This window comes from Hippocampus guttulatus, chromosome 14 (genome assembly GCF_054856545.1).
Source record: "Hippocampus guttulatus isolate MCC_2025c chromosome 14, RoL_Hgut_1.0, whole genome shotgun sequence".
Lineage (NCBI taxonomy): Eukaryota > Metazoa > Chordata > Actinopteri > Syngnathiformes > Syngnathidae > Hippocampus > Hippocampus guttulatus.
This window is the reverse complement of record NC_141274.1, coordinates 14,648,550-14,673,389: the sequence shown is the minus strand read 5'-3', so window position 1 is coordinate 14,673,389 and position 24,840 is coordinate 14,648,550. Positions and strand designations below refer to the sequence as shown.

The following is a 24,840-nucleotide window of genomic DNA, read 5'->3' as shown; positions in this document are numbered from 1 at the left end:
ATTCTTGTGGTCTACCTTCCAGTTGAAAAACAAACTGAATCAAACAACATGCGTAGAAAATAACTTTATAAAACGTTACTCAACAAAATGACTGTATAATCGTCGTGCCGATGCATCTCAGTATTGGTCCAATAAGTCCATGTCGTCAGCGTTCAACACCGACGATGAGGCACGTTTCATCGGCGGACTGGCCGTCGAACGGTCACTGCGCTTTTCCGACGGTTGCTTCCTTTTGCCGCTTGCGTTCCAACAAGTTCTGTCAGGGTTGGTGCCGTCTGCGGTGCTACCCACTGGAGGTTTGTAGAAGTGCAGACGTTGCTCCTCGGCTGTTGCATCTCTGTTGCGACACAATGGTGCCGCGTTCAACACCTCCTGGACAAACTTCTGCCTGCCAACTTAAGAGCGTAATAAAAACAAAGTAACTGAAGAATATTTTTGCCATGTAAAAAGTTAAATCTAATAAAATTATTGTACAAAATCAAAACCCAGAGTACACATGTTGCAAGAAGGTGCATAAATGACAGAATCAAATGTACGGAAGATTCCGCACACCCAGAAAGGCGCCTGGCAAACACATACAAAAGTGAAGCGCTGATATTCTGGACTCATCAAGTTTCTTCTGTTTCGGCATTTGCGCTCCATTGGTTTCCCATTGGTTTACAACCTGATGACCACACATTTGTGTACATAAGATGTCACGCAACAAGCAGCTAGTCAGAAAAACAAACAACTGTGTCACCTGTTCCGCCCATCCTTGTGTTTTACATTCAGAGTGGTCAAAGGCATCCAGCGCTTTCTCGGAATAAGTCAGGCCCAGCAGCTCCCACATGCTCGACTTCAGTCTTGAGCCAAACTGCAAACAACAACAATTATTTTTTTTTTGTTGAATATTATTCGGCTAAGTGCAAATAAGAGCCAACTGTGTGTGCGTCAAGCACCTTCACTCTGGTGCCAGATACATCCAGTTTGTCAAGCTTAGGGAGACACTTCAGGTAGCGGAGAGCCCTCTCCGAAAGGGGGTTATCTGGATTAAAGAAACCATTTTCAGTGTTTATCTTTTTATTTGGCCTATGAGAAGAACAATATACACAGAAGTTACATTAAGCAGGCTGATTCTAGACTCTGTCATCAACATGTGCTGCTGACATTTATCAAAAGTTAAGAAGACTGTTGACTACATTTTACACGAAATAGGACAATTAACAACGCAATCGCCGGTGCACTTTCAATCGCGTGATTGAAAAATAAAAATGTGCATGCACACACTGCGACGGCCATTGCGGAAACCCAAGCATTAAATCAGCACAAAGTTTGGCTAAAGGTTAGCCAGTTAACGGCCGGCTGCTAACCTGAACACATAGCAGCCAAGGCTACACTCTAATTCACTGACTCCCACATCACTCATCTTGCGAGGCATCGCCTTGTAAAGGCACACACAATCAAAAGTCACAATGACTTGACGCTCGCGACCCCAAATGGACAAAATCTGAACCTCATATGCAAATGTAGTTATTTAGTAACACAACTGTTTCTTTCCATGCTTTTCAAAATGGGCAAAATGTTAACTGACGTGAAACATCCAGGCACTGAAGACAGTCCAGTCCTTTCCTCATTATTCTCACTGGTGCAGTCAGTCGTTGCAGGCCAGCGTCTGACAGGCCGTTGCAGCCAATGAAGAGCTGAATCAAGCAGCTACAAGAGGAGAAAACAAAAATTAAGGGCACGGTAAGTCTTTCAACACCGACCCCTGAGCAGATTATCACCTCGCCAGAGAGGCGGATGTCAGGTGCTGGAATATCTCGTGGTTGTCGCCCAGCCGGCAGCCAAACAGGTCTAAACGTTTCAAACTGTGGAAGGTCTTGATGTCAGCGATACGCTCGCTCAATAGAGGAAACCTGCAGGACACCACACAGATCACATCACGTCACCTTTTGAAGATACAGTATACGAGGGGGTGTCAAAATATTACAAACTGCTCTCACCTCTGGGAACGATCAAAATAAAAAAAATCTGGGTCCTACATTAAGGCTTTGAGTGGTGGCCCTGCCAAAACCTGCAATGACCCTGTATATTCATGATATAAAATGATACGTTTCAATTATTATTTTATATTTGGTGTATTTGTGTTGTATTAATATATTAAGCCTTTAAGAAAACATTTTTCTACGTTTTTTTAAAATTAATTTTGAATATAAAATCTAACTTTGTGTGCATGTGTGTTATGCACTGTCAATATGAAAGAATGTCCTTTTGTAGAGTGCAACTTTACCTTATTGAAAAACAAACAATTTAGTTTTTTTTCTGGGATGCTGGAACGGATTGATTGCATTTCTATTCATTTCAGTGGGGAAAGACGATTTGTGAGTCGAGTGTTTCGAGTTGCGAGCGTGGTCACGGAACTAATCAAACTCGTATTAGTTTAGATTGTGCAAGTGTGCCGATAATGACACAACGGACCGGTGGGAGGCATTGCAACACACCTGTTCCTGAGGCAGAGGGAGCCGAGCACCATTTCCCCATAGGCGTCGCTGAAGAGCCGCAGGGCTCTGGGGGAGACGTCCGGCTTCAGGAACACGCGGTTCTCTTCGGCCGCCGCGAACAGCCTGTCGCCGATTTGCTCGGGGAAGCCCACCAGCGAGTCCACGTGCTGCACGTTACCCGCCACGAAGAGCAGCGCGATGTCGAACAGAGACTTGCTGCTGTAGCGCAGACTGCCCTCCGCGTTGTACGTAAACACGAAGTGCTCCTTACGCAGCACCAGTGGGTTGGTCCGCCGACAGGTAGAAGACGAAGACGAAGACGAGGAAAAGCCCACCACAGGCTTGAGCACGATGTCGCTGACACGATGCAGCTTGCCTCTTTCCCGCACGAACACGCCGCTGGCGTCCATTGTTGGTGTCGATTCTCACAACACCATCAAGTTGATGTGTTTCTGTTCCTCTCAAAAGATCAAGCCAGAACCTACATTCGACTTGACTGGGATTTCAGTGAATTGCTTTTGCTGGTGTCAAAATAAAAGCCCCTTTGACAAGAAACATCACGTTTTATGTGAGCAGTGAGCACACGCCAAACACGACACTTAATGTGTCTTTGTCCGGCTACGACGTATTATACACACCCTAATTAGCCTTTCGCTAAATCTGAAGTTGCAGTCTGATTTATTTACTTGATTCAAGTTTTCGTTGGAAAGACCCGAATACACATATCTTGTCTGGCCAGTTTTCCCGGATGTCACTTTCAATTCTTGTTGTCAAAATAAAGGTTATTAACGGAAAAATGCGTCATTTTATCATGGTAATAGGGTAATCAATTATATTAAATAGTACTTACTATTATCAATGATTCTATCGTATTAGATTTTCGTTAAACTTGTATTGTACTAACGATTAAAACATCTTCTAATTATTATTTTGAAAAATGACAGACAAGAAGCCAGTCTGTTTACAAAGCTGACACATCCGGATCCAGCTTCCGTCAACGTAGGCTAGCAGTTGCGACATGATTTTTGGATCTTGCATGGTTGAAGTGAGCATTTCATTTACCCTTGTGGTCAAATTTGAACTCGAGGTTTTCTCATACACGAAGGAATAGTATTGATTATTTGTTTCAACATGCGTATATAACGTAGCATCCTCGTTTCTGGCATGTGGACATGCTAACAAGTAGCCAAGCTGTGACGCTGGCTTGTTTGCGAGTGCTTCTTTGTCGCTTGACATGGAGAACGCCTCTTAACCGTGTATTGTTTTTAATTTTCTCACAGCTTCCCAAGAGAAAAACCACAGCTCCTGTTTCACTTCAACTGATAAACTGACAACTTTCTGTCCAACTGGTTGGCATAGATGGCGTCTACAAACGACCCATTTCAATTTCAAGGTGGGTGACGTCAATTTTTCACTCAATCGTTCCAAAATGGCACTGCATTATCTAGTTGTGGAGTTTCGTGGTGACAAACATTGATAATATAATATATTATAATTATTAAATAAGTACTTAACTATTGAGTCGTCACGGCGACCAGTACCGATACCACTGGCACTTTTGATATACAAAGTTACTAAACTAATGACAGATAATTTTACACACATCTGTAAACTATGTGCTTACGTTGATACATTTAACAATCAGCATCTGTGGTATGATGTATTTTATGAAAATGTACCGTATTATGTTTTTGTCATGTTTTTAGGTTAGTATTGATTGTGAACTGTCTGGGTAAGAAATGCACGACCTTCCACCAGTGTAACTGAACTTATGTTTTTATTTTATTTTATTTTTTCAATGTCACGATTTAAGAATTTGAAGAGAGCAATCTGCTAGCAGCTGCTAGCGAGTCGACTACCATCAGCATCGAGGATGATATTATGAACCCAAAGTTCCCCAGTGGGTTTGTTCCCAGTGGTGATGAAGACCCCACAGCTGAAGATGACAAAGCTGAGGCAAGATGGTTATGATATGCATTTGTGGCTAACATGTATTTGGGAGCTTTTAAATGATTTTTCCTTTGAAATGATTTATTTATTTTACCTTCAAGCTTCTGTCAGGGGAGAAGAAAAGCATCCCCTTCTGGACCTTTCAGTACTATCAACAGTTTTTCGACGTCGACACACACCACGTAAGTCTGACTTTATTTAATTGCAATTAAAATCACCAAAAAACATTGTTTGATATAAAACAAAGCACAAATATTTGAATTGAAAGTGCAACATAGCCTGAGTGATTTTCGACAGGCGAGACAGTCTGAAATACATTTTGAGAGTCCCATCAAGCTGAGAATGTGAACCAAAACAAAAAGTTATAATAAATTTTCTGTTAAACGATAATGTAAAGTGCTTCATTCCAGCTACATCTGTTGTGAATGCGCTCTAGGAATACATATGTATTGTGTTGTAAAACAGAATAAGTAACAGACCACACAGACTCAAATGCAACACCTCAGTCACAGAGATCCAAATCAAAGACCCTTGTTCTAAAAAGGCTGGCCTTGGAAGTCCTATCAAGTCAAAAATGGGAAGTAAAAAAAAAAATCTTGCAAAATAAATGCAGTAATGGCATCAACCAACAAACTCAATGCACAACACCAGTCACGGATAAGCCTGATATAAGGTCCTTTACACACAAAAGGTTGGTTTATGTTGACGCTCACTGAGGCTACCATGGCAACAAAAAACAAGAAGTAGTAAGCTGCCAAAATAAAAGCAGCAGCAACAGCACAAAAGCACATGGACTCAATTGTTCACTAAAAGTTGGGTCATTTATGGCCCGCTTACGTGATGTGTGATGATGTGACATTTTGTTTCAGGTAACGGAAAGAATTGTTGGCTCGGTGCTGCCTTGGCCGGGCAAGAACTTCATTCACGTGTACCTTCGCAGGAATCCCGATCTCTATGGTCAGCATGCAGACACACATTTATTTTTCCATTAAGAAGTTCTTAAAACATTTACAGTTTGCATCAAGCTGATACTTTAATACACTCGTGCCTCCACTCAGGACCGTTCTGGATCTGCACCACGCTCGTGTTTGCAATGGCCATCAGTGGAAACATCTCCACCTTCCTGGTGAACCTGGGCAAGCCAAACTACAAGTACACACCTGAGTTTGGAAAAGGTCAGCGCCGCAAAAATGCGTCATTTAAAAAGTGAATTATTATTATGTCTGATACATAAAGAGTTGATACTCCATGCGAGGGAAAATTGAGCAATTAATAATTCAATGCACAAGGGCGGACATGTCAGCCAAGTTGGTGACCCATTAAAAAAAAAAAAAAAACACCTCTAGTAACTGAACTCCACAAGGTCAAAAGCTTGACCAAAGCCTAAACAGATTTATAGCTGTCTGTACTTGCTGAAATGTATGTTCTCTGAGCTTTAAAGGTTCGTTATTTTCCATCCCAGTCACCATAGCTGCGACAGCCATTTTCAGCTACGCTTGGCTGGTCCCTCTCGCCGTGTGGGGTTTCCTACTGTGGAGGACCAACAAGATCATGAACTTGGTGTCTTATTCCTTCATGGAAATTGTCTGCGTGTATGGATACTCACTTTCCATATACATTCCTGCCGTGGTAAGTTTTTGTTCAAAAATAGCAATGTGTGTTGAAAAATTGTCTTTTTTCTCTCTTGTCTTCCCAGCCCTATACAGTATCTTCTCCTTGCGATCATTTGCTAACTTGCTCTCCTTCCCTACACAAGGTTCTGTGGATTTTCCCGTACGAGTGGCTGCGGTGGCTCTCCATCGGGGTGGCGCTCTGCCTTTCCGGCTCTGTCCTGATCATCACCTTCTGGCCCGCCGTCCGCGACGACAAGCCCAGAGTGATCGCGGCGGTTATGTCGGCCATTGTGGTGCTCAACGTCCTGCTCGCCGTCGGCTGCAAAGTAAACGCTCCAGATTTCCTTCGTGACACACTTTGTCAGTCTCTCATTGTCGCTGTAACTTATGTCACGTGGCAACTTTTTGCCGATGCTCTTCATGACACAGCAGTGCAGCCTTTCAATACCTGTTGGTAATTATGGATTTTTATGACACTGCATAAGATAAGATAAGATATCCTTTATTTGTCCCACACTGGGGAAATTTACAATTATAACACTGTCAGGATGCACTTGGCAGATTTCAGCAGTAGTTGCTCTTCACATGTGGTCAATTTTGGTAAAAAGATTTCTCGCCACTTGTCATCCAAGCCTCCCACTGAACTTGGACTGCGGCTTTAAATGCACGATTACAATTTAAGACTCATAATGAGCATCATTCAATTGTATTTTGTCACATTAACTGCAGCTACATAATAGCATAACATATCCAGCAGCGAGCACAAAAGTTAACGTAACGGTCTAGATCTACACTCAGTGCTGCTTCAGGTCACTCCCATGCTCGCGCGCTGAGCGGCCGCTGCCGAGGCCAGACATGGCGGGGGTGGAGGGCTGTTTATTCGCTCACATCTCCGTAAGAGATCTGCCCAGTTAATCGCCATGTCTGAAAGGCTTTTTGTCTCTCTGCTGATGCCATCCATTTTTAGGCATATTTCTTCAGCAAAGCCGAACCGGTGCCAACGCCCGCCAATCTGTCGACGACAGCAGTGGTCCTCCCTCACACGACATGAGGAGTTGTTGAAAGGTAGAGCCAACTTTTCACATTATTTATGTATTTGTTTCACCCTTCTTTCATGCCACGTGGCCTACTATGTCACGTCTACGTCTTGGTATTTGAACACCGACAACATCCGACACCGCACTTCCCCGACATGATTTCTCCTTGCTAAAGCAAGTGTACACCGTGTTTTATTTTCTTCTTTTTTTTGCCTCTCCAAAATTGCAGCGTCTCCTGTTGCTTTATTTGAGAGAATGAGGTTGCAGTGTGGCGATGAAGTCATGGGCCGTCTGGATTTCACCCCATAACCTACAGTGGGGGGGGGGGGGGGTGCGCTTGGTGCGCTGCTACCAAGTATGTTCTTTCTAACGGGATTGGTGAGGTGTTGCACTATGGATTTCTGTTTATCGCCAAAACACAACCAACCTTACAGGTGTTTGAATGGCATCGAAGGCATTTTGGATGCTGTTATTGAATATTCAGGTAGTGGGATTCGGACAGCACGCCACAGGATTGTACTTCATTTTCTTTCCTACTTAATAATGTCGACAAAAGTACGGAAGCTATTAGTGCCACACTGAAGTGACCACAAATGTAAATTTAAAAAAAGAAAAGCGCTTATAAAGGGAAAAGCAATGTGGGGGAAAAATGTTTTGTGAATGATCATAGCATAAAAATATAATAATAATATAATAGAGTGTACTGAGAATAAGTCTGAATTTTCCGAGAACAGGGTCGGATTTTTTTTCTCTTGTCTTTAAAATTAAAATCTTCTCCTCATGTTACAATGTTGGTCATGTAATATTATGATGTTTTTTTTTCTTAAAAATGCAACTTTAGTTTCATTCTCATATGTCAGAATAATTGCGAATAATAATAATTTTGGACAGGAATTCAGGAAATCACACTTTTACATGGTGAAAGTTATATGACGAAAAAGTTGTACGTTTTCAAAAATGAAGAATTGGACTAGAATAAAGTCATCAAATGTGAATAAGGTTATAATCATTGAGAAAAAAGGTTTTCTCAATATTAAACTTTTTTTACCTCATTCTATTTCTTTTTTGTTCTTTTCAGTGTGGCCCTAATACATCACGTTTGCACAATTTCTTTTTGGAAATTTTGAAAAATGCTACCATCTTTTATTTCATAATTCATGTTTGCTGATCGACAGGCTACAGTACATTTGATTTAAAAAACGTACTTGTTTTACAGAAATATTCAATGTATAAATGAGAAGTTACACAAAACTTCTATCAAATAAACACTAAGTCATATGAACACCAAGCCATGGGACTCCTTTTTATGGGGGGTGGGGGCATTTGTATGTCTCTGGGGGTCCGAGAGGGAATCTTGCAGGACAAACTCCGGCTGTTTGAGTCCAGGCTGCGCTCCACTGAGGCCCTGAAACAGAAGCTCAAGACCCTGCTGACAGACAACAAGGAGTTGAAGAAGCAAGTCAAGGCCCTGCGCACGGAGATCGGCTTGGAGTGCAGCCCCAAGTTCCATGGAAATACCACCAAGGACATTGTTAACGACCTGCACGAGAAGGAGCGCGAGTGCGACGCCTTGATAGACAAGGCGGCCAAGCTCGGCCTGACTGTGGACGAATTGACAGCCGACCTGACCAACACCGTAACGTCCAAGATCCTGCTGGAGGAGCAGGTCCAGTCTCTGCAGCAGAACCTCAAGGATATGACCAACAACCAGCGCCGTCTGCTCAAGCTGTGGGAGGTCAAGAGGGTACAGCAGGAGCAGCAAGCCCTGCCCAGTGGCGGTTCTGGGGGGGAGCCAACGGGGGCCAGTGCCCCTGTAGCACCGATTCTGGCCCCCCCATGGCCCCCCCCTCCGAGCGCAGATTACGCAGTCGTGCCGAGTCGCCGACGCGAAAGGTGGAACCAAAGTGCGTGATTTAACATTCTAGTCGGACCCTTTAGTGCGCTGCGTCATTTAAAAATGAGCGGGAAAATGAGAAGCAGTCCGCAGAGAAGGAAATTACCACGACACGAGTGCTATTTGCGTGTGTGTGCGTGTGTGCGTGCATGTGTGTGCGCGTGTTTGTGTGTGCGTGTGTGTGCGCGCGTGTTTGTGTGTGTGTGTGTGTGTGTGTGTGCGCGCGTGTTTGTGTGTGCGTGTGTGTGTGTGTAACTTTTTTAGTCTCCCTTTTTATTTTAATTTTTATTTAACAGGATCAATATATAAGACATTGCCTTTTAAAATTTGGATAATTATATGCATGTAAAACATCTAGCTTCAGTGTATTTGCAATTTTTGTCCCCGGCAGGCTGGTACCATATCATCATCCCCTGGCTTGAATATTCTCAACAGACGTATTGTTACGCTTGCAGACATTTCAGCCCTCCTAATACTGTTTTTTTCTCATCACTGTAATGTTATGACTACAATTTCAAAGTCTGAAGAAATAAAAAGTCAAATAAGATTTCGAATCTGTCTTTTTAGCCCTGGGTTGAATGTGCCCCCCCATCAAAACCCCTGGCCCCAGCCCGGCCCCCTCAGTGAAATTGATCCAGAACCGCCCCTGGCCCTGCCTGCCATCAGTGCTCCCCAAAAGCTACCGGTCAACGCCTTTGAGACCAAGAGTGGCGATACAAAGACCACATTTGATAGACAGAGCTTTACCACTTATCAGGATAACAAGTCTTTGATATATGATGAAAGTAAAGGGCTGCACAAATAATTCATATCTAGTACAGTAATTTAGAGAAGCAACATATTCCCAATCCAGGAATGATTAGTGGCAAATGCATTTTGTCTATAAATCACAAGTTTATTGCTTTGAAAAGTCAAGGGTTTCACAACTAATTATTACCAATTTGAAACGTTGGCTTGATGGTGGCGCTTGATCACAATTCAACCCGCTGAGAAGTTTTACTCAGGGGGTATTTATCCATCCATCCATCCATCCATTTTCCGAACCGCTTGATCCTCACTAGGGTCGCGGGGGGTGCTGGAGCCTATCCCAGCCATCTCCGGGCAGTAGGCGGGGGACACCCTGAATCAGTTGCCAGCCAATCGCAGGGCACACAGAGACGAACAACCATCCACGCCCACACTCACACCTAGGGACAATTTAGAGCGTCCAATCAGCCTGCCATGCATGTTTTTGGAATGTGGGAGGAAACCGGAGCACCCGGAGAAAACCCACGCAGGCCCGGGGAGAACATGCAAACTCCACACAGGGAGGCCGGAGCTGGAATCGAACCCGGTACCTCTGCACTGTGAAGCCGACGTGCTAACCACTGGACTACCGGGCCGCGGGGGTATTTATGTCATCAGCAAATAAAAGAAAGTGCCTGATACAAAAACTGCGTCAGCAAATTCATGTCCATCATTTTATGGCGCAAAGTATCTCTGGGATCAAATTGATATCATGGGTAAAATGTGTTATATATCAGGATAATAGGAGGGTTAATAAATATGTGTAATTATCTAGATTAGAAGTAAATGGGCTCCTGATTTAAAGAGCACTTCTCGGGATGCCTTATGCAAATTGTTGAAGAAATATCTCAAAATGTGACGTTGTGTTTCAACCAATACAGCATTTCCTCAAAAATACTTTCAACACAACTCAAAGTCATCCTTAGTTCCAAAAGACAGATTGTCTACAAAACATAAAAACATCATTTTAAAACAGGCACATATGTGGAGACCGTCGTGGAGCGCTGGTCCTGCTGGAGGTCCTTTCAACGAAAGTGGCGCGGCATGATGGCAACTTGGAAGTTTTGACGAAGAAAGAAGTAATAATTTACGCTCTCCGTTATGTTTTCTGCGGACCAAAATTGTTGGTTTGTCCGCAAGGTGAGTCTCTGTCACTTAAAAGTCGACCCCCCCGCCCCTCCAATATTCGACCGGCGTTAGTTAGCATGATAGCCTATAGGACCAGCTACTGTATATGTGTATACGGGCGCAAGCGTATTGAAACCAAACCACGCAAGTTGTTTTGTCATTTAAAGTCCGACCACTGTCCTTGAAATTCGAATTTGAACATGTATCCCTTGTTTGAATCTCTAAGCCTGTTTTGAAACCCTAACCCTGTTTTAAAACACTGTTTTGAAATACAGTACAGTATTAATCCTGTCATGAAGTCTCACTTTGAGACGAAACCTACACATCCTAAACACATCTTGAACCCCTATTATAGAACCACAACCCTTGCTACTACTAAAACTTTAAAGAGTTCACCATGGAGTCTTTAGTGAAATGATCACACAGAATAAGTGGAAATGCAATAAAATGAATAAATGTGAATGTGTACATACTTTGGCTTACCCTGTCCGAAGGTGATTTGCTGGAGGGCTGCAGCCAGCATAGCCTGGGCTGTCTTGTTGTTGCCACCAACCACGGCAGTTTTTGTCATCCTCAGCAAGTTCAGTCTTCTCTTCCCAATCCAGACTCTATCAGGTCAGTCGGTCACAATTTGATATTCCATCTGATCACTCAACATGCTTCCAAATCAAAATGTCTTCCCTATACAGAATGTTTGTCCGTCATGACAAGCGCCAGCGGCGTTTTGTCCTTTGTCCTACTGTGCAGCGTCACCACCATGGTGGGCTTCCTGATCTTTGTATATTATACGGGTGAGTGGGGTTCAAATCACAGTGTGAATGAAATATTCCCCTTGTGATTGCTTCCGTTTCTGTTTTTCACAAAATGATTGTCCTGTTGATTTGTCTTTCGCTTCTTGCTAGTCATCCCTACCGTTGCCTGCTCCAAAATTGCTCTGTTGGGTCAGCTGCTGCATCCGAGTCACGTGGCCAACTCTTTGCTCCACTGCTTCATGGGCATCATGGTGGCCTGGTGGGCCGCTGTCACCATCGGGGGCCGTTACGAGATGCACACTTATCCCTGCGGCGTCGAAGACGCGTAAGTCTGCTCTAGCGCAGCGTTTGTGATTCCTTAATTGCTAACGCGTGCACTAATAACTGTCTTACAGTCCCCCTCAGATGTGTCTGAACGAGTACCATCTCATCCTCCTGCTAGCGGGAGCTTTCGTGGGCTTCTCCCACAACCTGTTTGGAGTCATCCACAACATGAACTATGTGTCTTTCCCCACCGTTCAGGTACGTGTACGGTTGAGTACGTCTGTTGAGTGAGGTTGTATTCACTGTTTGAACCCTTCCTTCCCTCAGCAATACAAGTACCTTCGTTTTAAGGAGTCCTTGCCGCTGGTGGTGAAGTGCAGTGCTGCCCAAGCACTTTACTCTATCAGGAACTACATTCTAGTCTATTTCTTCTTGGGTATGTTATGTTTCTTTCCTCTGTGAGTTTACAAATTCATTTCTTTGAGTACCAAAATTGACCTAAAAGGATTTAAAAGTCGTTATACACTGGTGCTTTGAGACGCATAGGACTCCACTTCAGAGCTTTTTAAGATACAAGTCAATATTTGACTGATTTTCTTGCTTTGACATGCAACCACAAAACTTGCGAGCGTTGTATTGTGGCACTAAGTTTAATTCATTGAGAATTGCAACTGGCAGTTATTTTAATGAAAGAGATGCAAATGGTCCACGTCACCCCCCCCCCCCCCCAAAAAAAAGTTGAGCACCACTGCTCCATATGAAGTAAACGCTTATTCTTCTTTGTGTTGACAGGATACATCCCAAGAGAGTGGATCTGTAAAATGTTCAACCTTCACTTAAACAGGTCGGTGTATTTCCTGAACATCCTTCCTCACATGTGCCTATGAATATTCACACGTATTCCTTTTTCCCTTCCAGTTCCACTCACCGTCTAGACACCATCAGCGGACTTCTGGACTTGACCCTGCTCTACCACCTGTGGAGCAGTGCCACCTTTCTACTCTTCACTTGGTACATGGCCTTGCTGCTCTTCAGGATTTTTATCACTGAGGTTTGTGTGTGTATGCGTGTGTCCACACACTCTTTCTAGTTACTACATTATCACATCATTTGGCACTGGGGGCAATAGAGGTGAATATACATATGTAGGGAAGTGTCGCCATATGTTGTGCCTTAATCGCTGTCATGATTGAGCGGAAATGACATGGATCACACTTTTATTTTCCTCCATATATACAGGACTACAGTTTCCCAATACAGTCATCTTTCACAGAGGATGTGCACCAGTGTCTTCCCAGAGTTCTGTCTGACCCAAAGCCAGGAATATTAAAGGTAGCCCTTCAGCTTTCCTCCTCAGGCTCTTTGGGATATTTGGAAGTTGAATTGAAGACTCTGCGCCCAACAGTTCCTAGCCCTGCAAGACTTGGCTCTGCTCTCTCAGCACTCGCCGTGGCGACGTGGCGAGGTGTTCAGCCTTAGTCAGCCAGGTATGCGTATTTATATTTAAACGTAACAACACGATTCAAATGAGGGCCCTTCACTCTCTCCCCACCAGGTGGACATCCTCACAACTGGAATGCCATTAGCAAGGAGTGTCAATCGCTTCTGGCGGACCTGACCCAGCGACTGATCGCATACCACGACAGCGTGGCCACCAACGGCAGGGCCAAGTCGCTTTCGTCGGGAAGTGGCGAACTGAAGTCCACGTCGGACTCGTCTTCGGGTAAATGATCTCATCTGTTGATGAACCACTTAAGCCTGAAATAGGCATGTTATAATACTTATTTTGGGGATTTTTTAAAATTGAAAAAGTTTCAAGTGCAGAGCGTTGAAGACTTACTTCTTGCCACTCATAGCTTCAGAGGCTTTTTTGCTTTGGTTCTTACAAGTCCACGATTTGTACTCGTAACTCCAGAGACATTGAATTAGTCATTCATGAATTTCCACAGACTTTTGCGTCCTTGTACGTGTAGTTCCAGGAAACTTTACTACTTTGTACGCGCAGTGCAGTTCCAGGATTTTTTTTACTTCTTCATACTTGTAGTTCCAGTGACCTTTTGTGCTTGGTTCTTGTAGGTCCAGGGACTATTGGTACTCAGTTCCTGGAACTATAGATCTCCAATATAATGTATAAAAAAGTCACTGGAACTACAGGAGACCTATAGTTCCAGTGACATTTTGTGCTTAGTTGTTGTAGTTCCAGGGACTATTAATACTTGGTACTTACTTCCTGTAACTGTAGGGCTCCGATCAAATATGCTCAGCCATATTGGAAATCTCTAAAGTATTGCCTCCTCACAGCAGTGTATTTTTTTTGCTCTCTGGTGGACTCTTTAAACATTTGAGCCTGTCATCTTTTTCAACTTTGAAAGTAATCTCTGGTGCAGAGGATCAGAGGAGTCCAATGGCCAGAAACGTCCCGATCCAAAGTCCAGATTGCGTCTTCGGCAGCACGCAGCCAAGACACTTGACGGCGCCGTTCACCCCACCCTACCAGGACAGCTACTTCTCCTCACCGAACCTGCGACGCCTCGCCACATCTGTATACCAGGGCTCGCCATGGCATGGCACCGTGCAGAGCCCCCACGTTATGAGGAGGGCTCCCAAATTGTGGTCCACCCCCACAGGTAAAGGGATGTACTTGTGGAAGCCTGTGGTTAAGTTGTAGTCAATTGTCCACCGTCTCCGTACAGATTCACAGTCTAGCGGCAGCCCACTGCTGTCCGCCGCCCCACTGCCCAGTCCCAAGCAGGTTGCCGACCAACCCGGTCTTTTGGCCCAGTTCCTCCACAACAGGAAAGAACAGGTATGCACCGAAGAAAAGTGCTTCGATGGGTTTGGTACACATGAGGAAGATGCAGATTAATATTAGAGGAGAGGCATTTACTTTTGTTGCAAGTGACGGACTGATCCAGTGAAATATTGAGGCACGGACGGAAAATTGGGAGTGCAGGCTACCATTTGAGACATTGACAAAGCAGCACGTTGATGACGTATGCAGTATCAGACATGTAGTTTATGGCCGCTGTAATCTATAAAACTGTACTTGTTATTTTGTCAAACGCAAATTGGCTGCTCTGGCCTTTTCTGCTTAAGAACCCATGACATCTTCATTTAATCACCAACTTTACCCCATTCAGGTTAAAAGCTTCCTGTCCAAGCGTGTGCTGATCGCGTATTTGTTCAACAAGGTGAGCTCAGTACAAAACACTAGACTACATTTCGTGCGAATGCGGCGTAACGTTTTCTCTGTTTTGCAGCTTCCAGAAGCTTCCAGTGAAGCGCTCTTTGCCGGCAGCCAGGCCCACATTTGGGCATTGGAGGGTAAACGAAAAAAGGTTTTCTCTTCCCCTTCAGCACGTGAGTTTAACCACGTGAATGCTTTCCAGGACTGTCCTACCTGGTTCAAGCCTCCTTCTCTGAGGACCACTTTGGCGTGGTGCAGACAGCGTTACCCAGCATCCTTAGCACAATGCTGCTCCTGCAAGAGGTCAGAGTTATACTGTAGTGACTAGACCACGACTTTGATTTTCTTGATCCTTATTTTCCATTACTATTTCAGCATTGCTAACGGTCATACAAGTGGAAAGACAGGGGGAAAACATATTTAATTAAAATTTAAAAAACAAAACAAATATGGTTTGTCCACAGGCAGTGGACCGACACTTCAAGCTGCCTCATGCTTCCACGAAGCCCATGCGGACGGCAGGCGGCATGGTCGAGCCTGCCTACAAAACGCTGCGTTTCGCTCTCAGGGCCGCGCTCAAGACGGCCATCTATCGAATCACCACCACCTTTGGAGATCACCTCAAGTGAGTCGCTCTTTTGTCAGTGTGCCGCAGTCTATGAACATACATACTAACATTTTATTCTTGCACCCCTTCAGCGCCGTTCACATGTCGGCAGAGCACCGCAAGAGGCTGCAGCTTTTCCTGCACTACAAGGAATGACTTAATATTCACATCTCTGCATTATGCTGATAACACAGCACATGTTGGAGGCTTTTAATTTCACGAGCGCAAGGAATAGAACACTCACAGGTCAGACGCCTGTTTGTACATATTAGGTTGTGTGTTAAATAAAAATTTGACGTAACAAAAAAAAACATCTCCAGGTTTCTTTGAAAATAATCTCAGGGGAGAGAACCAGCTGAAAATTTCAGGGCATCGTGGTGGCAGGGAAGACTGAAAACATTCATCAGAGATGAAGAGCGTATTGAGGTGAGAGAAGTTCTCGTTCATTCAGGTGGTGTCAAAGTATTTCATATCAATAAATATATTGCTACGCAGATGTGTTACTTGAAAGGAAATGGAATATAATCCAGCCCAGAAGGTCCTATACAGTATTAATGTCCTTGGAAAAATATGCATCTCAAAGAAGCTTGATAGATGTTTTGCCGGACACTATGCTCTGTTCTCTGAATCCCCCAAATAACAAACGTATCCATCCATCTATGATCCGAGCCGCTTATCCTCTCAAGCATCGGGAAATGCATACAACCATGAGAGCAACCGTTTTCATGAGACATGTGGAAATAGGACAAAGCATCAAGAGTACTGTCTGTTTTATTGCACAAATTCTTCAACAGATTTCCAACAGAACCAGTCGACGTTTCAAAAATGTTAAGCCTGTGGGTGGGAAAATTTGAATCAATTTTTCCAAATGAAAAACAGTACTGTGTACAATGGTAACATAATACTGTAAAGGACAGTCTCGGGCAATCAGGAGAAAAAGGTGCATCTTGGATCTGTATCGAATATAAACCTCTGCATCTTTAACCAATCAAATGTGTTGCATGAGAAACAGCATCTTCTATAGGTTGATTTTTTGTATTATTTTTTTTTACACTTTTCATATTTATATATGTACAATGTGACTAAGAATTCTCAGAAAACGAGAAAAAAAAAAGCCAAGCTTCAATTGCTCTCACACCACAAAGAACGGGCAAGCACGATGTCCAAAGAAACCACCACCCTCCTCAAAAATCCCCCAACGCCACCCTCTACCTATTCCAGTTTCCAGCCAATCAGCTGCTCCTAATTCAGCTACAGATCGTACGGCTTCCAATCGGGGGTTTGGGAACTTTTTTCCTTTACAGTTGGGTGCCATTTGGTTTTCCCTCTCAGGACCGTACTACTTAAAAATTGCGTGGGTGAACTGGAGCAATTGCACTGAATCCAATCTTGGGGGGGGGGGGGGGGTGTTAAAAAAAGTTCCAGTCCGTGGCGCATGCAGTGAAAGTGAGCAGAACGTTTCCTGTCAAAGATGGAGTGAACAGAAATAGGCGTAAGTGAGAAAACCTATGAGTGCTGTGAAGAAGAAAATAGAATCACTGCTGACAAAAGAGAAAAAAAAATCACTCTTTAGTGCATGTGTCAAAACGGCAACATCCCTGATTCAAAGTGCACTCAGTAGTTTGGGAGGGGTCAGCAATCTGCGCAGGAGCGTGACGCTACGATGGGAAGGAGTGTGGCTACGTGCTGGTGTACGTTTAGAGGCAGCAGTCAAAAATGGAACACTGGAAAATTGACGTCTTCGTACAGTGGCCAGAATTCTCCACCATGACTAAGTCTGATTTGTGTGTGTGTCAGTGTGTCAATCATGCTAAAGAGGGTATGAATGCATCATGGTTGTCCAGTGAAAAGCAGGCAGTACCATCATTTTTACACTTGATTTGGAGATGGATGCTTTTCATTGGTCATTGGCTCTCTGCGTACATATGTGCATCTTCTGTGTAGACATGTATGCAACATGGATGTCTTAATAAAACGCATGCACCTCCAAGTTTTGTGGAAACATTTTTTTGTTTGTTTTTAATATTTTATTTTTCCCCCCATAAAACGCAACATTCTATGCCATTTTTTGTGCAAAAAAGTTCCCAAAATGTTAACTTTTTTCACGAGTCAAATTTTCATTGTCAGAAAAATGTTATCTTTGACCCAAAAAAAGGACGTTTTTTTCCACTGTTGTTCAAAGCCCTTTTTTGTACACAAAACCATTTTTTTTTTGCTTTTTCCTACCATTTTACTTCTAGTATACACAGACAATTTTTTTGTTTTTCTGTACACACACAAAAAAAATCTCGTTTTGTACAAATTTGGTGATTCCACCCCAAACCCCCTAGTTTTTTGGTGGACAAAAAACACCACTTATTGTACTTTTTTTGATTCTTTGTCCCAATATGTTCTGCAATTTTTTTATTTTTTTCGGGCATAAATATGACCAGACTTTTTGAGGGCGTTACCCTCAACATTATGGGAGGGAGGGAGGGGGTGGGTGACAATTAATATCAATAATGTTAAATTTTTAATCACTTTCGCAACATTTTTGGTCTTTTGGGCACAAAAAAACCCCTGAGACATGATGTGCTTTTTCCTTCTTGATTAGAAACAATGTTTTGAGTTTTTTTGGGATCCAAATGATCACAAAGTTTGGACACTTTTTTCCCCAATTTGGAAGAATGCCGTGTTTTAAATATGGGGATGGAAATTAAAACTTTTGTGAAATCTGGTTCATCGATTATGAATATACATTTGTAGCCCTGAATCTCTTTTTTGGACACAAATACCAAGTGATGAATTTGCTTCCTTATTGTCTGAAACATTATTGTGTACTACATTTTCAGTTGTTAATTCTCTTGTTATCCAAAACATTGCTGTTGATTTTTTTATTGATTTATTTTTTTGGGGACATGCAGTACCTGCTTTTTACTGGACAGTATCTGTATATATGTGTGTGCGTGTGTGGCTCAGGAGGACATGCACTGAACATGATCTGGACTCCCCTCCTCTTCGTCAGAGGTGTCTGGCGAGCTCCAAGACTCGTCGGTGTCGGCGTCAGCTCCTTCACGTCGTGTCTGGATGGAGACCAAAGGAGAGGAAGTGAGCAGGGTGAACTCATTTATATACAGTACATTGGTGCCTTGAGATACGAGTTGAATTTGTTCCATGACCACGCTCCCGGCTCAAAATAACTCAATTTCGTTGAAGCTTTCTTTTTTACAGACCATTACATCAATACGTGTCACCAGGAAGTATTGACAGCTACAATGAAGGCTGAAGCAACAGCCGAAACTGTTAGCCAAGCAAGCTTCTTATTGTTGAGTTGAGTTCACTTCCAGTAGACCACGCTCGACTTTCACATTTGTACGCATCCAACGCATTGTGCCTTGAAAATCTCGTAAGCTAGGTTGCTTGGATCATAAGGCACCACTGAACAGCACATATCTGGACACTTCATTAGGTACACCGGGACAATATTCTCCCCAGAACTCACGCTCTGTGGCCGTCGGGTCCTCATGTGTCTCATCAGGAACCACAGCAGCTGGGTGTCATACTGGTCGCCATGCCGCACGCTGTCCTCATCACGGTCCCGCTTGTTCTTTTTCATCACCTTCAGGTAGGGCACAAACACAGCCGTGTTTGGCTTCAAGTGCAATTGCTCGAGAAACTTCCGGTTTAGAAGCACATACCTCTTTGAGGCCCTTGAGTCCAGTGGGAACCTCGGCAGTGGGGGCCCACAGCTTGATGTCATGGTCTAGGCCGCTCGTAGCCATGCCTGGCAGGTGGGGGTGCGGCTCCAAGCAGTTCACCTGGGCGACATCAGGCCAGCAAAAAACGTGTCTGCTTTTTTAAATTATTATTATTATTATTGTACTTGAGCTGTTTTTCTCTTTCTATTCATGTCCCAAATGTTTTGTCTTTTTTATTTAAATTAAGAGTGGTTGGACTCGATGACATGACAATGCCAACACATGTATACAGTGTATGAAAATTAATACATTTAAAACTAAAACTATGGTTTATATTAGATACAATATATAAAATATAACAAATACTAAACATTTTAAATGAGATTAGAAACACATTTATGTATTTGTATTAAACATATTAATTTGACTGGATGAATTGGGTTAATAAACATGAAAATAAAAAGAGCAAATACATATTTATGAATTTTTTTTGAGTTCATTAATATAATTGTAAAACTAATGCAACCCAAGTTGCATATTCATATTAAATACATTTTAAATTAAAATCAAAGGAAATGCACCTCAGTAAATTCAAAAGGAATAAAAAAAAACCTAATAGATACATTTAAAATACTTTGCATTTAAATCTGCAGTTTATATATAAACTTTTCTGATATATAAAAATTACAAAAGTACAAAAAATAAAACATTTGGACAAAATATATCAACTACTAATATTTTAATGAGATAAACTGGATGACTCATCTTAACTATTAAACCAAAAATATAATGGAAAAATTCAATAAAATGTCGTAGTAGTGCTTTGTGCAAACCTGACAGCCCATACTCACCACTCCGCCTTTGTCGCCCTCCATGAACTGGACGATGCGAGCTGAGTGTTTATCCCACAGGTAGATGTGTCCGCAGTCACTGCCGCTCACCACAAACTCGCTGCACGGCCCGTAGAAGTTGACGCCCTTCACTTCCGTGGTAGTCGGGTGGGGGGAGAGGGATATTGAGATTGGATACGCATTTGGTCAGACTTGTCATCCTACCTGTAGCATTGTTGCGGTGTCCCTTGTATCTCCTGCAGTAGTTGGCGCCGTCGCTGTGGTTGGAGTCAAATAGGTAGATGTCCTCGTCATTGTAGGTGGTAAGTAGCTCTAGATGATAATCATAATAATACAGTAAAAGCTTGCATATGTATGATTCGACATTTTTCAAACTCGTTGCCTAATTCTATCAATCATCCTCATGTGAAGGTAAGTTGGTTGGTTAATTTAACTCCTGAATACAATCATGTATGTACCATGGGTTGATGATTGTGTACATGCTGGATGCATGGTGCTGATGCTTTGCGGGCCTCAGTAAATAGAGTCAGATCTAATTATTCAACTTCAGCGAAAAGCGGACGTTTGCTTCAAAGCGCCTTCATGCCATTTCCATCTGTGATTTTTCGCAATGTGTAGTCTTACCTGTGCCATCATGGCTGTACACGAGGCAGGTGATGCTGGTTTTGGACTCGCTGGACACCAGATGTGAGGGGCAGAACTTCTTCAGTACGCCGTTATTGTCATTCTCGTTGATCTTCCTCTGGTCGTAAATCCTATGGAGCAACAACGGAGGCAGTCAAGGGCAGTGATTCCTAATCACATGAGTGGAAATAATCATGTTCACTTTATAAATTCCAAAAATTTCTATTCGCTTATCGATACCTGTAAATGTATCTACATTATTCTTGCAACAATTATTCACAGGAAGAGCAATTCAAGTCTCTTCCACTAGATGGCAGACAGTACAATTAATTTGCATCCACCTGTTGTGATTCTCATCAAACAGACTTGTGTTGCACTGACTGACGCTATATCCTCATGGTGGTGGCCATTAAGCTTACGGACCTGACGTACTGATCCCTCCCGCCGACCGCAAAGTGATGCGTCTTGGCCGGGTTGACGAAGATTGTGTAGAGGCCCACTTTTTTGTCACCTTCCTTCACCATCACCAGTTTGCTGCAAAACAAGGGGAGAGTTTAACAGGTGTTAAATGGGCATCTTGCATGCACTTCTGGCGATGTATGAGTGCCCTTTGTGGGGGTGGAATGGCCATCCGGTATAATAATTATACCTCAACAAATATTGATGACATCCCCTAATCCAATCCCCCTCCAATCAATGCACATTGTGTTGCTCATTCTGGTTTGTGCGCCTTGGCATTTTTGAGCATGGTTATATTATCTGTCTACATGTGTTGCTTCACCAAACACCGCCACAAGATGCTAATTGTTAGCCCATGTGCAGATGGAGTTTTCCACTGTGTTAAGCTTGAGGAAAATTATGTATTGTAGTTGTTTTAAATACACAGTGTGCACGACTACTTTTATGTTGTGTTTGGCAATAACCTTCAGCAATGCAATTTTTCTTTTTTGCTCGTAGCACAAGACAAGCACAGTATTAGATGAGACACGAGTACTCACTTCGCAGGACGGTCAAGCCGCAGGTCGATACCAAACACGATGGCGTCCTCTCCCGCCGACAGAAAGGAGCACGGAGAGTCGGGCTCCAGGGCCAACTGATGCAAAAAAAGAAGAAACAGTAAGTTACAACATCAATGTATTGTTTACACATTTGGAAATGTGTACTGGACCTTGTGTGCAGCCCCTTTGTGCTGTGCCACCCTCTTGGTGTTCTTGCAGCGTTGGGTGGCTGAGAGCTCCGCCACACGAATCTGACCGTCACGGGCGCACATGGCCAAGGTGGAGTCGCCGCTGTGAGGTAGGAACTTGGCCTTGTGGGCCAGAACAAATTTCACTGTGCGTAATTTTGATATCTAATGAGACTTGAGTGAGCTTGAAATGAAATGAGCTAGAAAACTGAATCAACCCATCTTTACGTGTCTTACTCGCCAACGGAGAAACTATCGGCTCGTAGAAAAATGAAATAGTTAGTTTAAATTCAGCAAGTGACGTCATGCATTACAGCATCCTGGCCATACGCATCGTATTTGGAACAAAGTCGCCGCTTGGAATTGAAGCGGATTTACATGGGACAATAGAAGTGAACCAATCTCTTTTTCGTCAATGGACGCTCCAATCGAGTGAAAACAACATCCATCCATCCATCCATTTTCCGAACCGCTTGATCCTCACTCGGCCAATTCTCAGCTACTATCTTAAAAAAATTGTTAATAAAAAACATATGTCAGTTTTATTCCGTGAATACTATACAGCGGTTAACTTCTCTTTGTCTTCAATTGTGACTGTCCTGTACAGTGCATGTTAGTGTTGCACCCCTCACCTGAAAGACATTGCTCTTGTGCCCGCTGTCGAACTCCAGCTCAGCGCGCCGGATGGCCCAGTCCCAGATGACCACGCGGAGGTCGTCGCTGCCGGACGCCAGACGCGTGCCCGACGGGTTGAAGTGCAGCGTGTTGACGCAACCGGAGTGTCTCTCCAGCCGACCCTGTAGTTCCAGCCTCTGCACCAGGCCTCGGGCGCCGCACACGCGCCTCACAAACTGTTGCGAGTCCCGGCCAATCTCCCGACAGCGCAGCGAGGGGATGGCGCGCCACGCCAGCCTGCGCAGGTCCTGCAGCTCGGCGCCCAACCACGCCTCCATCGCCTCGTCTTCCTCGTCGTCTTCGTCACCATCTTTCAGCTCCTCTTCGTCATCGTCATCCGAGCTGGAGGAACGGTTGTTGTTATTGCCGCCGCAGGGTCTGTTCCGCTTCCGTGCGGCCCTTCTTCCACCATCTTTCGCCCTGTCTTGTCTGCCTCCCTCGCTGTCTCTTTCACCATCCTCAGTCAGAGAAAAGAGGCCGCTTCCATCCATGCTGTCAGTGTCTTCCTCCTCCTCCTCCTCCTCTTCACCTTCCTCCGCCTTCGGCTCACTTTCTGGCCCATTTCTGTCACCAGATGCCTCTCCGTTGTCTTGAAGTAGAGCAACAAACATGGAAATTAGTGTTGCTTTCAGCAAAGAGAGCCAGTTCAAGGTTTGACCCAAAAAAAACAAAATAAGTGGGAAGATAACTGTCTTTTTACATGTGCATTAAACATGGCTGATTTCGTGGTGTAAATTTTGCTCATTTAATTAGCCAATGAGTTGTGCCATAAAGCTTCTGTTATGAAGCAAAAAAAAATGTCAGGATCTTACGAGAACCTCTGAACTGGATTTCCTCTATGCCAACCCGTGGGTATATACTGCAGTAGTTTTATTTCAGATATGGTTGAAAAGTGTTTCTCTGAAAAATATTGGAATTGTGATGACCACATTGCCGCCACTGGAGCAGATTTCCACTGTAACCAAAAACTACACCTGTAGTCACTCACTGATCTGAAATCCATGAGACATAACATCCTGTCAGTTACTGTATTTGCTATATTACCTTCAACTTCTAAGGTTCCAACCTCCTCGTGATGTAAATAATAAGATGTAAAAAAAATTACCACTGTGTTTCGCTCCATCTTTGCTCCCACAGGCGTCTTTGTGTTGATCCCCCTTGGCTTCTTCCTCCCCAGAGGCCCCTTGAAAAGAACCCAACAGTGGTCAGAAACGATCTGAAATGGCTACCACGAGTGGTTTGCAATCCAGTTACCGTTGAGCGACGTGGCTTTGCCTTCGGTTTCTGCCATGACGTCCGTGAAGGCAAGTCTGTCACACACGCAAGGGGGGTGGGGGTCATACAGGTGTCTCAAAGTAGTCAAGTTGACTGTAAAAGTTCAGCATTGTCCACTTTAGTGTGTGCGTGAGAGGCGTTTGCAACCTGCGAGGCTGGCTAACCAGCGTGCTAATTCCACCCCAATATATCCTCACACTCTTTGTGACGGCATCGTTAAAACTCGGTTTGACGTTTACAGGCCCTCTGACAATAGCATGTAGCTAGATAACCACCGTTGGCATAATATTGACAAATTCGCCGCTGTCATTTTTGATGCTGTAAAGCAAACAACACTTGTTTGGTCACACACACACATACAAACACACAGCAGCTAACTTAGCCTTAGCATTTTTTACCTCGACTCGCAGGCCCGACTCAGCGCACTTCTTTTTTTATCTTTCTGAAAGCTAAGTCCTTTTATTTGGCAGCTTTGCGATCGTCACACCGCGCCTCTACCAGCCAGGCTGAGACAGAAAAGACGCCGCATTGTGCGTCAAGTTTTCAGAGGAAAACAAACTCTGCGGCGTTCAAACAAGGTCGACTGCTCTGTTTATGTTTTGACGGTTTCGCTTCTATTTGGGGGGGGGGGGGGACTTCCGACAAGTCGTACGTGACGTTTTTTTTAAAAACCAGGAAGTTATAGCAGCGGAAAAATCGAGAAATAAAATCAAGATCCCCTGTGTTTCCGAATGACTTGTTTTCGTCTGTTATATATATTTTAACATGAAAACCTTATGTTTGCGTTTGACGGAAGATTTGAGGGGGTGTCTTCCAGTTACAAGTAGCAACGAAAGGAAGCGAAAATAAAACGC

The 24,840-nt window shown here is 43.7% G+C and overlaps 5 protein-coding genes across 16 annotated transcripts; 3 read left to right on the top strand and 2 right to left on the bottom strand.

Annotated features, from left to right (window-relative positions):
• Nucleotides 1-49: 49 nt before the first annotated feature.
• On the bottom strand, nucleotides 50-3,192 carry lrrc42 (leucine rich repeat containing 42). Of its 2 annotated transcripts, none has more exons than XM_086129609.1 (7): nucleotides 2,481-3,192; nucleotides 1,764-1,895; nucleotides 1,571-1,692; nucleotides 939-1,024; nucleotides 740-853; nucleotides 553-664; nucleotides 50-395 (listed from the first exon to the last, which is right to left on the bottom strand). In XM_086129609.1, the coding sequence occupies exons 1-7, from the start codon at nucleotides 2,888-2,890 to the stop codon at nucleotides 118-120; spliced, it is 1,254 nt and encodes a 417-aa protein (XP_085985735.1). In that variant the 5' UTR covers nucleotides 2,891-3,192; the 3' UTR covers nucleotides 50-117. The 2 variants fall into 2 exon arrangements, with proteins under 2 accessions (XP_085985735.1, XP_085985734.1); XM_086129608.1 differs by having other exon boundaries at nucleotides 580-664; nucleotides 2,481-3,190.
• A 248-nt stretch (nucleotides 3,193-3,440) lies between these two features.
• On the top strand, nucleotides 3,441-9,521 carry yipf1 (Yip1 domain family, member 1). Of its 3 annotated transcripts, none has more exons than XM_086129794.1 (10): nucleotides 3,441-3,525; nucleotides 3,761-3,873; nucleotides 4,294-4,436; nucleotides 4,532-4,612; nucleotides 5,300-5,387; nucleotides 5,489-5,605; nucleotides 5,893-6,059; nucleotides 6,187-6,369; nucleotides 7,011-7,108; nucleotides 9,366-9,521. In XM_086129794.1, exons 2-9 carry the CDS (start codon nucleotides 3,840-3,842, stop codon nucleotides 7,092-7,094), a joined length of 897 nt encoding a protein of 298 aa, XP_085985920.1. In that variant the 5' UTR covers nucleotides 3,441-3,525; nucleotides 3,761-3,839; the 3' UTR covers nucleotides 7,095-7,108; nucleotides 9,366-9,521. The 3 variants fall into 3 exon arrangements, with proteins under 3 accessions (XP_085985920.1, XP_085985921.1, XP_085985919.1); XM_086129795.1 differs by lacking the exon at nucleotides 9,366-9,521 and adding an exon at nucleotides 8,467-8,603; XM_086129793.1 differs by lacking the exon at nucleotides 9,366-9,521 and adding an exon at nucleotides 7,310-8,368.
• LOC147195281 (uncharacterized) lies at nucleotides 8,372-9,779 on the top strand. Its single transcript, XM_086129457.1, has 2 exons — nucleotides 8,372-8,847; nucleotides 9,542-9,779. Exons 1-2 carry the CDS (start codon nucleotides 8,372-8,374, stop codon nucleotides 9,777-9,779), a joined length of 714 nt encoding a protein of 237 aa, XP_085985583.1.
• Nucleotides 9,780-10,783: 1,004 nt separating this feature from the next.
• Nucleotides 10,784-23,823, top strand: ndc1 (NDC1 transmembrane nucleoporin). Of its 9 annotated transcripts, none has more exons than XR_015102897.1 (24): nucleotides 10,784-10,900; nucleotides 11,383-11,503; nucleotides 11,578-11,679; nucleotides 11,791-11,965; nucleotides 12,036-12,162; nucleotides 12,232-12,340; nucleotides 12,697-12,748; nucleotides 12,823-12,955; nucleotides 13,144-13,236; nucleotides 13,310-13,391; nucleotides 13,460-13,627; nucleotides 14,277-14,531; nucleotides 14,598-14,710; nucleotides 15,045-15,095; nucleotides 15,165-15,228; nucleotides 15,294-15,394; nucleotides 15,556-15,716; nucleotides 15,791-15,944; nucleotides 16,041-16,124; nucleotides 18,703-18,785; nucleotides 19,216-21,411; nucleotides 21,808-21,966; nucleotides 22,068-22,146; nucleotides 22,708-23,823. XR_015102897.1 is itself a non-coding variant. In XM_086129714.1 (18 exons), exons 1-18 carry the CDS (start codon nucleotides 10,862-10,864, stop codon nucleotides 15,852-15,854), a joined length of 2,010 nt encoding a protein of 669 aa, XP_085985840.1. In that variant the 5' UTR covers nucleotides 10,784-10,861; the 3' UTR covers nucleotides 15,855-17,688. The 9 variants fall into 9 exon arrangements, 1 of the variants encoding a protein (XP_085985840.1); XR_015102896.1 differs by having other exon boundaries at nucleotides 18,657-18,785; XR_015102895.1 differs by having other exon boundaries at nucleotides 16,019-16,124.
• dcaf8 (DDB1 and CUL4 associated factor 8) lies at nucleotides 16,454-24,599 on the bottom strand. Its single transcript, XM_086129715.1, has 13 exons — nucleotides 24,385-24,599; nucleotides 23,966-24,021; nucleotides 23,817-23,894; nucleotides 22,669-23,300; nucleotides 22,019-22,159; nucleotides 21,849-21,943; nucleotides 21,274-21,384; nucleotides 20,851-20,981; nucleotides 20,431-20,538; nucleotides 20,227-20,357; nucleotides 19,376-19,495; nucleotides 19,180-19,296; nucleotides 16,454-18,760 (listed from the first exon to the last, which is right to left on the bottom strand). The coding sequence occupies exons 2-13, from the start codon at nucleotides 24,000-24,002 to the stop codon at nucleotides 18,653-18,655; spliced, it is 1,809 nt and encodes a 602-aa protein (XP_085985841.1). The 5' UTR covers nucleotides 24,003-24,021; nucleotides 24,385-24,599; the 3' UTR covers nucleotides 16,454-18,652.
• Nucleotides 24,600-24,840: the final 241 nt, after the last annotated feature.